The sequence below is a fragment of the Gobius niger genome (assembly GCF_951799975.1).
Source record: "Gobius niger genome assembly, chromosome: 10".
NCBI lineage: Eukaryota > Metazoa > Chordata > Actinopteri > Gobiiformes > Gobiidae > Gobius > Gobius niger.
The window spans coordinates 23348875-23359528 of record NC_136861.1 but is presented as its reverse complement, the minus strand read 5'-3'; the positions used below and the strand labels follow the sequence as shown (position 1 = coordinate 23359528).

Here is a 10654-nt window from a genome sequence, read left to right as displayed (position 1 = left end):
GGCCTTCAATAAGACCTTTTTTTTTTTTTTTTAACAAAGCCTGAGATATAACTAAGGCTATTGGTTTGGAGTCGTATGATATTGAAATAATGCTTTCAATAGAAATGCCATTCATATGACACCATGCAGTAGACTAGATACTAAGCACCGATATAAGTTATGCAACGCACTGCGCTCATTATTTGTCTGTTATGCAACTGCGCTGCTTTCTGTTATTTACCTGCTGTGCTTATAGGAACAGGGTTCGATTACAAGCCAGTGAGTTAAAACCCATAATACAATACAGAAACTTTGATACATATTTTTTCTTGCTTTCTTTATTGTAAGACATAGTATCTGATAAACTGTGCCAACACCAACCATCTTTGAAAATGTACTTTATAACAATCATTTTGACATTGGACCAAGTGCAAAGTAACAAAAAGCAGAAGTAGTACAGAAAGTAAATGCTCCGAAGCCGAGCAGCTTCGTGGATCACCTTAAGCATCTGATGCAGTGAACATTGTTATTGATTAGAGCAAAAATAATAAAAAACTAACCCTCAATATAATTATCTTTTGCATTCATACAAGTTTTGCATTAAGTGTGCGTAGAAGGCAATTTAGACTCAAATGTGGGTTACATCCAACAGTTTCTCTCCAACAAAAACTGACATTAGAACTAATCAGCAGCAAAAAGGAAACAGCAATAAAATAAGCCAGTTCTGCAGCTTATACATAAACAGTACACATTTATTTGTAGGGTAAGTTAATTTAAAGGAACCCTGGTAGCTTGTTAGAAAACATAAAGCATTCACATATTCTTCAGAGCATATTATATACTTCAAAATGAGATGAATAAAACGCTAATCACTGTGACCTCATGGACATTCCTACAAGACTAGCAAAGCCATTTCAAAGTAACTCCAGCAGCTGGAAGGTCCATAACAAGGTCATAAATCACAGCCTCATTATGGGGAGAATCAATAGGATTTTAAACAAGAGAGTTTGAAAAATGACTCCAGTTTCTTAATGGGAAGAGACCTTTGAGAATATACTGTACATGCCACAATTTCCTCAATGGATACGCAGTATGCATGTAAGACCCTTAATCTAATGCCTTTGTTAACAACATCTTTAAAATGCAGTTGGAGCAATGAAAACTAAACATAATTTTGGAGAACAACCAAATCAAACATCTTCTTCATGAGTTTAAAAATTATTACATGGAAATGCAACTAAGTGCTTTCAGTTTGATCTTTGATCAACATACTCAACCATTTCCTTTCAAATGGGACAAAAATAAGTATTATTTATACAAAATATGTATAAACCTTCATATCTCTGGTTAGGGTTATACATATGATACAAGAATCCTATTTAGTTAAATATATGAATAACAAGCTGCTAATTTGAAATAGTAGAACGCATCCATAAGAATGCATTAACTCAAATTCTTGAGGGCACTTTCTCGGCTACATCACAGAATAGTTGCTGTATAAAACATAAAAAAGGTTTTGCATTATAAATTATGAATTTCAATATATACAAAATTTGTATCTTTTACATATTTACATGACATTGTCAGTTATTCAGTCACCTGTGATCTCAACGTCCTCCTAAAAAGAAACATATTCCTTAAAGGTGACAGTGAGACTGTTTGTAGTAATGTCCGTGATGATAATATTCCCCATGAACGGAGAGATGGTTTTAGGTGCTTCTTCTGTCTTCTCTGTGGGTTTCTGTATATCCTCTGTAACTGGAGGAGTGTCTATGACTTCAGGCTGAGGCAGCAGCCCTGGTTCTGGCAGCACTTCCATATTTCTATTCTTTGGACAGCTTAGATCCATCGGTTCATCTTGGCTGACAGAATTTTGATAAATGCTCGAACTGCTTTTATGTGAACGACTGCAGTGAAGGTCCATAGGTGTATCCTGAGGAGGGCTGACCACGGCGCTGGGCACGCTCAGGCTCCGGGACACCAGTAAGGCTTTAGAAACACTCCTCTCCTCCACTGGATCTGACAGCTTACGTTTGCGGTCCACAGGGAAAGAGGGAATCCTAATCTGGTCCACAGCAGTCGGGATGGGGATGTGTGTATCAACTGTCCAAGAGCCCGGAGGTGAACTCGCGGTCAGCTGTAAGGGCAAGTCGTCTGGTAAGTCAGCCTGACCCCGAGCCACCTCTGTGTTGTACTCCTCTGCTGTGCTCGGGGATGGTTTGGAGAAGTGCCTATCCTTTGGGGAGCACTTGATTGGGATTTCAGCTGCAGGGGGAGACTTCCCGTTATCCGGATGCAACGGCTCAAAAACTTTGGTTCTGTGCAGTGGACTGGTATTGTGTGTTTGGTTTTCTCCTGATGATTCCCCGTGTTTATTCTTTACTCCATTAACCTTACTGTCCATATACTTGCTCATGACAATAACAATACGTCCATTCTTGTTTTTATTCTTGATTATCTTCATTTTACTGCTGGGTTGGCTTGTGTCTTTAGTGTCTGATTTCACCACTTGATCACTGTCCTGCTCTTTCGCTGGTTTTATCACTTCCACAGTCATCTCCTTCACTTTGCTCAAGCAGCCAGTGTCTTTGTCTCTGACCCATTTTTGTTGCAGGGCAAGCGGTAAGTTCCAACCAGGATTGGACGGTTTACTGGGCGTCTCCTGAACTTTGACCACCTCCTTAAGCCTGGAGGCCTGGGTGTCGTACATGCTGGGGTCAGGCTCATAGTGGTGGTGCTTTTTGCTGTTTAACTGGTAAATAAACTTCTTCTTGCCGATGCTCTGGTCAGCAGGGAGCTCCTGGCTGCTGGGCTGGTACTGATGGTGCTTTTTACTGTTGAGCTGGTAGTGCTGTGGCTGGGAACGTTGCAGTGGGACAGGGTCCAGCTTTGGGCTGCACTCTGGCTCCTGAGGGGTGTCCTCGAGGGCTTCGGGAAAAGTTGATCTCCGAGCAAAAGACGGGACCTAGACAGAAACAAACATGTCAGCTTGTATTGTATTGTGCTATGGTGCATTAGCACAAAAACACCCTAGTGGGACATTTGCTAATCCAGCACATGCAAACCTGGCTGCAAACATAAAATCGAATTAAACTCTAAAAAGGGATGTCAAAAATGCAGGTCCCCTCTCCCCCTGGTGTCTGACTGACCCGTCACAGAGGCAGCGCAGCAGAACGTACAAGACACTTTTGCTGTGACCTGGGGTCAGAGCGGTGCCACCAGACGTGTCACGCTTTAGCCCTGAGCACTGGCCACGTGTGACTGTGGAGGAGTGGCATTCCTCTTAAGGATGGACACTGCATAGCAATCAGCTCAGAGCCTCTCCAAATATATAATCACATTTGGCCCGAAGGAGAGGCCCAAAACAGCCTGAGCTAAGATTGTCAGAATGGAACGGTGCTAATTTTGGTCATCTATTTTCAACTTTTCAAAAAGGGAAATGAAAGAACACAATTCAGGGCGTATAAAACTTCACACAGGCTCAGCGAAAAGGCAGACGCTCTGTCATCTGCTCGGTTCGTCTGCCTATCACAACTCTGTAGAAGACGTTTGTTATTGTCCTATACACGTGGGATTTACCTGGAGCAGCATGTGCTTTGGTTTGGGCCCTCGTTTCCGGTATCCCATCAGCTGCTCCTGTCTTTCTCTGTTAAGAAAGAAAGAAAAATAGCATGAGTTCCTTTCCATTGTTCACCTTGCATGTTCACGACAGGTTTCTAACATCATCTGGCACTTCCATATTAACAAGTATAATCAGGTTCACAGGGAGTTACAGATTTGACATGTAGCAAATCTATTCATTTCCTTTTTCCCATTCAAGGTCAAACGTGGAATTTAGATTTGGACTGCGTAATGAGGGCCCCGAGTGTTGCCTATGGAAAGCACTGTGATCCGTATTTGCATAGCTCTCCATAGTAATCGTCCTGCTCCATATTCTCATTATCCCGCGGAAAATTCAATTAAGCCTACCGCTCAGAGGATCTCCCCTTTCTCCAGGAGCCGGGCCGCCCTGCCTTTTACACTTGAACTCTAATTAGGGTCATGTGGGATGGGATGGTACTGGAGAAACACTGCACTGTTGCTAAATTCTAGTTCACAGTCGGCTGTAGGTGAAGCGTTTTTTGACTGAAACCATTTGTTGTCATGTGTAGTTAACGTTGTGCGTGCTAGAGACAAAAGCAAGTCCCTGTTATGCTCACTGTCCAACATCAACCTTGACTCATGATTGGCTCAGCATGTGAAGGCCGAGCATAGACAGGCTCCCCCCAGCATGCCGTCGTTTTCCTTTCAGTGCAGATGTCAATGCGACCGGGAAAAACCGCCACAAGAAACACCTCTACATTTTAATGCTATAATGTGCGTGATTTCAAACAGTGGCCGACGTGGTGACCTCTATTCACAGAAGATTTGGCAATTACAGGCTCTCTCCCTCTCTCGCCCCTCTGCGCACCCCTCCCCCATCCTCTGGGAGCCGCGAGGAATCCGCACACGCTCACACACACACACACACACAGAGGCAGCCCTCCATGACCACCGCGCCACACTTGGTACGGGGCTAGCAAAGAGGCAAAGCAGCAGCCAGCAAAGGGGGGATATCTGAGAATGAAATGCTACACTGGGACCGCGGCGTGTCAATTAGCCTTTTCTCAAATGTAAATTCCTTTCAGCAGCCATCATGCCTTATAGCCGGGCTCCCACGGGCGCTCCGATGGCCTGCAGAGAGTGTATATCCCACATGGACCGCTAATGCCAAGTGAACAGGCCAAAAAATGACAGGCGCATTTGTATTCATTACTCTTTCAACCTCCTGCTGACATTTCTGCATTTGTCATCATTCTCGTCCATTATCATACATTACCGAGGGTTTGCCTGGTGTATCCACGGGGTCGACGCGCCGCCAATAACACGCTATAAAAGAGCGACTTGAGCGTGATGTGCGAGGAAGCACCAATTTGCCACTGAATGAGACAAATGATCCGGTAACATTGTGGTAACCTTATAAGACAGTCTCGTGTGGCAGCGGTGTGCATAGGGCTGTTTTTTTTGTCTTTCTTTGCATAGTCTAACCCAGATAAGCCATTTACAATTTCCCAGATAAATCCAGACTTCCAGAGCAGAAGTAGGTCACCGCTTTGTGGGAAATTCCTCTAGAAAAAAAAGCCATAATTTCTGCTTAGCCTAATTTGTCATGTTTTATGCACCGTATTCAATATTTACAGTAAGGTATCAAAGAATCCAGGCTTCCACACATCACTGAGCCTTTTCCCCCAAGGAGACAGTGCAGCGATGGGGAGAGGGGAGGGCGGCGGAGGGGAGGGGAGGGAGAGAGGGGGGGGTCAGAGTGATAGAGTTACTAGAGCGCCCCTCCTCCCATGCCCATATAAGGTCATGGTTGAAGTGGAGGTGGCGCGCGCGCTGCTGTTGGGGCCTCCGCTCCGCTCAAACGCCGTCCAAAGTCCACAACTCGCTGTCACTCTCACCTGTGTTGAAACGCCACCAGGAGCCGCGGGTCAAGGATGTTTTCCTCGGGTTCCCACGTGTTGTATCTGCAAAGAGAAAGCCACACAACTGTCAGTCAGGTGCACGTGTGTGAACTCAGCCAATTTAAAGTTTGTTTTGTTTTTTACTGCAAGATTAGTGCAACCTTATAAACTAGCATATTGGCTATAGCTTAGCGCCCTCTAATGCATTTGGGTTGACAGCCTATGTGTGGTCTGCGACGTCACGGTCCCGCCACATGCACAACTCAAATCTCCCCCAAAAAACAAAAAAACAACTCCCTTCTTCACACACACAACACTCTGGCAACATACAGTACAGTCGGCCATTTTCGCTGCACAGTCTCGTAAATTCGCTGGCAGAGCTGAAATAATTAAAACGGGATTACACTGCTGTGCCTACCCCCTTTCGCTCGCATAAATTAGTGAAGGCATCCGCGGATACAGTGGAACACATACCAACCGCGCTCCCCGTGCACGCTTCACCACCACCAACAAACACAAGCAGCAGTACGTACACACAGCCCGGCCGTTCCCCCCCTCATTCCCCATTTGGCCCAAGCTATACCTTTGCAATGAAAGCAACGGGCGCATCTTACAGACAGCGAGCACCGCACTTGAACTTACTTAGGAGACCAGCCTCGCCACTTCACCAGGTACTCCGTCTTCCCCTGTGAGGATGGATACAGAGAAGGGATTAGGCTCGTTACGCTTCACCATATATCAGGCGCTGCGTGTTCAGACTCTGCACGGGGGATACCTTGCGGATGCGCTTCTTCTCGATGCCCTCCACCGCAAAGACGTGCTCTCCGGCGGCAGGCAGCTCCATTCTCACCTTAAATCCGATCGCGGAAAAAAAAACACACAACGGGGAAAAGGCTCCTTCACGCAGGCTTTTACGCGCGACGATAAATAATTGAAACGCCCCCCCTCGGCTGGCTGCCACCGGGGTTTCAGTTAGAAGATCCAGAAGAAAATTAGTCCCCTCCACCTTCCCTCCTTTTTTTTTTTTTTTTTGCAAAACCACCAGCTCGCGCACAGTCCTGGCAGCAGCGAGCTTCACAGTGGTACGGTGGCGAGCAGCTCGTTTCGTGCACCGCTCCAGCTTCGGCGCGTGACGTCAGGGCAGAGGAGGGAGGAGGGAGGGGGTGGAGACCTTGCACCGAGCTGCACAGGGGTCCATCCCATCCTTTTGGGATCTGAACATTTTCAAACTGTCCATGCCGTTACAATCCGTGCGCAAAGGGAAGGGTGAGATGAGGAGGGCTGGGTGTGACTGTCCCGTTGAAAACATGGTGGTGGTTCGTCATTTTTTTTAAAAAAAAGCTCCTGCCATTTCTCATTTTTAACATGTTAAACTTACAACGTTGACGTTTGAATAGACCTAACTAAGAACATAGCTGATAAACTCATGGTTTAAAGTGTGAGCTTCCTGTGGAGTTATAAAACCTATCGATTTTTATCATGAGTTTTATTTATGAGTCAACGTTCCAACTTTCATCAATAAAATGTTGGACTTTTGAAAAGATATGTCCAATATAACTGTTCTAAGTCGGACAATGGACAACTTCAGATGTGCAGGTGGTTTAAGCTGCGTAATTACGCAGGTTTCAGCTCCCATTTAACAAGTCTGTCTGTTCCCACACTTCTGCGGATTAATCAGCCACTCACACTCACACAGCCTGCTCAACCTGTGCCAGCCTCAACTGTCATTATTTTGACATGTAGCCAAAAACAAGTGAGTTGCCTGTATATTACCTGTGGCAATATTCTCAACTCGCGGGCAAAGAAGCAACCACGTCTGCTCTGAATCAAACTGAGCGTCGCATTAGGCAACTGACGATTAACCTGCGCGCCGTTTGGTGACATTTCAAATCCGTCTACTGATCCCACAATACCGCTGAACATGTACTCTGCGCTGTAACTGTCAACCCCATAAAGTTGGCTGATTTATGGCGACTTGATTGGAAACACAAGTGGGGAGGTATCAATTAAAAGTAGCCTAAATATGGCTTCATACGAGTCAGAGGAAAGAGAAAAATGTGTTAATAACATATCTGGGGCGTCGCAGCTCGAACAAAACGATGTTAAACAAGCGTTTCTCGTTTTTAAAAGTAATTCAGCAGAATAAGGGTTAAAGCCTGAGACGAGAGCAGAGCGGCAGCGGCTGGCCAATTATACACAGGCACGATATATCTCTGCCTGCCATATAAGGTAATGGACAGAAAGCGCACAAATAACGCCAATTCCGTGCGTTTTCTCGCGCCCGGCAGGTATATGATGTGTGGCTTAAGAGGCCGGGGCTATAACGGTGACCCGTGTTCGGGTATAGAGCCAGTATTACGCACTTTTCCCCCCGATTGCCCCCGTGCCGTTCTGGGAGCGAAAACGCCCAGCTGCCCTAGCAACAACGAAGGGAAAGGCAGAGAGAGAGCCACACAGACACAGCCAGAAATATAAGTTTCATAAATAAAGCTCGACATCGGCGTGGAATCAGCGTTTCCCTCGAGGAGAGCGCTTTCATCCCCGTTTAAATGTCTAAATGCGTGTCAGCGCTCCCTGCTACAGAGCACATTTTTGTCCGCAATCATTGTCTGTTTAGTAAACCAGGTACCCAAAATAGAAATTATCTATCATTTCGTCTACCGCTGACGGGAAAGTGGATTGTGTATTCAGACGCACATGCTCATTTGGAAAATCCTACACTCAACTGCAATCCTTGCGTCTAATTAATGAGATTTGGGGAAGCTACAGGAGACAATGTGCTTTTAAATCCTCTCCAAACTGACAGCGCCACTGTTTGACAAAGTGAATGTGCGTCATTAGTGCGCTCCCAACGCACGGCTTCATTGTTTCCACTATGGAATAAAAACAACCTGCGTATTGTCTCACCAAAGGGATCGCGTAATCCCTACAATTAAGCTTTTTTTTTTTAAGGAAAAACTAATAAGACAACAGAGGTAATGCGTAATTGCTTCATAAAGTAAAGCGTTGGTCATTGAGCTTCCACGCGCACAGGTGAATGATGAGCTTTGTTCACCTGTGCGCTCTCAGGAAACCATGAGCCGTCTGTTTCCAAAGCTTCGAGGTATAAACAGTACAGACACTGACACAGGTAGATTGGGTGAATATTTTGTACAGTATTACAACATTAAATTGTCTCTAGAGTTCGTGATTGCCTGGAAAAGCCACTTGTACCAAGTTGTGGCCCGTGTGTGTGTTTTTGCGAAAACATTTGACATTTATGTTGTCCTTGCAGCGGCGCCAAGGTCACAGAGCTGTTATCAACGCCATGATAAAGTCAGGGTCAGCAGGTTTTGTGCTCGTCTCGTTTGAAGGAAATCTTTACACGCGAATTCCGTTCTTCATATTTATCTCTACGAGCATGTAAGCGCCGTGCAAATGAAGGAATTTGAAGCTTTCTTGTATCACGTTAAAGTTTGTTGCACTTCTTTTTTTTTGTTCGTATGTGGGTGTAAGCGAATGTGTGGCCTCTTGTTGCATGTGGAGCTGAGTAGGAGGAGGGCTGTAGGGTCAGGTTATGTCCTGATCCCTGGTCTGGTCCCAGCAGGAGGCAAAGAGCTCTCCGCTCCTTGACCTTTTCTGTTCCAACACATTCTGGCTTTAATTCTCTGTTTGCTTTTGCCTCTCGTTTACAGTCATGCAGAACTGCAGTCCACAAAAGTGTAAAAAAACAGCCCCAGATCAAGGCTGAGGTAAGTGTTTTGACATAAAATACAGAAAAGGGGGGGAAACACTTTATTATCTTTACTGACTAATGATCACGGGCTGCATACAGCACAGATAATTCTCTTTTAAGGAGCTGGTTTATCATTTATGATCAACTTTTCTTGCCTGTAAAACATGTGTGTGTAAAATTCCTGTGCATACATTCTGGCAATGGACAAAGATACACCGAATAGTTTTTCAGTGATGTTTAATTTCATTTTCATGACAACACCATCCAGAGGGCATGAAAAGCTCTAACCAAACGATGAATTAAGCAAACAGACTGCCCTTGGTTTGGAGCAAAGGTCAGCAGTGGACAAACTTTTTTATTCTGCTTGGTTAAGAGCTTAGGTGCCAAACTGGGGCCAGCGAGCCTAACTTGGCCTTGAGAGGGCTTTGCTGTGCCCCTCGAGTGGGTGCAGAGGTTTATAAAACATTTGTAATGTTTGAGCAGTGAATAGTAGGCAGGGAGGCCATTCCATTCTTTCCGAGCACAATTAATGAAAATTGATCTGTTTGGGCATGATTTCCTCAAAGCATGTTCTGTTTGGCCGAAATAATCAATACATTTTGTCCCTCGAGGAATAAAGTTTGAACAACTCTGCACCCTTACATCTAACCCGACACCGCCAGACCCCAGAATATAACACACAGCATCTTTCCACTTCTTAAATGTGTAAGATTGAGCCATAAAACTGTATATCCTGGTGTTTGAGTATCTTGGGGATTTTTTTTTTTCCTGACACACATTTAGCTCAAAAACATACCTCAATCAACAACAGCTAAAACATGTCCTTTATTTATGATAGCGTGTTTGTTCAAGCCTCGTCAGCACAACAAGAGCAAGAAACCGGTGACCCCTGGGAAGTCCTCCACCTCCCTGGCAACCTCCAAACCAGAAGTGCACACAGTGCCAAGCGAGAGATGAGAAACTATATAAACAACTCACAAGCAAAGGAGCTAGGAAGTATGTGCCGCGGCTGAAGGGAACCAGACAGGACTGTACGGGGGGGAGATAGGCATTTCTGCATTAGCCAAGCATCCAATTCATGTCAAAAGAAAAGCGGCGACTGGTTTAAGAGACAGAATGCGAGGACAGAGGAGGCGAGAGGAGGAGGAGGAGGAAGCTGGTATTACAAAAATGTTAAGAGGGCCCTACAGCCATTCTCACCGAGCACAGCGGGCGGTCATTAAACTCCACTATCAAACAGGCTGATGTAGCAAGGACGTATACAGTCACACACTCATAAGAGCAAGGTGATTAGTGCAACAACAAAAAAACGAAATAAAATACAAGCCTTTTTAAAGCTATACTGTGAAAATTCCCGCAAACATTTGTTTTGTTGCAGCTGTTTTTATTGGTGAAACTTTCTTTAAACGGTGTCTTTATTGTGAGTGGACTTTCGTCTCCTCAGACCAGAACTTTGCTGCTTTGCTTTGACTACAGG

At 45.1% G+C, this 10654-nt stretch overlaps 1 protein-coding gene across 1 annotated transcript; it reads right to left on the bottom strand.

Moving 5' to 3' along the window:
* Positions 1–340: 340 nt before the first annotated feature.
* Positions 341–6591, bottom strand: cbx4 (chromobox homolog 4 (Pc class homolog, Drosophila)). Its single transcript, XM_079563882.1, has 5 exons — positions 6238–6591; positions 6105–6148; positions 5460–5525; positions 3559–3625; positions 341–2944 (listed from the first exon to the last, which is right to left on the bottom strand). Exons 1-5 carry the CDS (start codon positions 6304–6306, stop codon positions 1598–1600), a joined length of 1593 nt encoding a protein of 530 aa, XP_079420008.1. The 5' UTR covers positions 6307–6591; the 3' UTR covers positions 341–1597.
* Between the last annotated feature and the right edge of the window lie 4063 nt (positions 6592–10654).

What these genes read in the sequence shown, in the direction of transcription:
- cbx4 (XM_079563882.1), bottom strand. Translation starts at nt 6,306, where the DNA reads ATGGAGCTGCCTGCCGCCGGAGAGCACGTCTTTGCGGTGGAGGGCATC. An exon ending in TGGCGAGGCTGGTCTCCTAA is followed by an intron (nt 5,526 to 6,104) that starts GTAAGTTCAAGT and finishes TTCTCTTTGCAG; the next exon opens with ATACAACACGTGGGAACCCG. An exon ending in CAAAGCACATGCTGCTCCAG is followed by an intron (nt 2,945 to 3,558) that starts GTAAATCCCACG and finishes GTTTCTGTCTAG; the next exon opens with GTCCCGTCTTTTGCTCGGAG.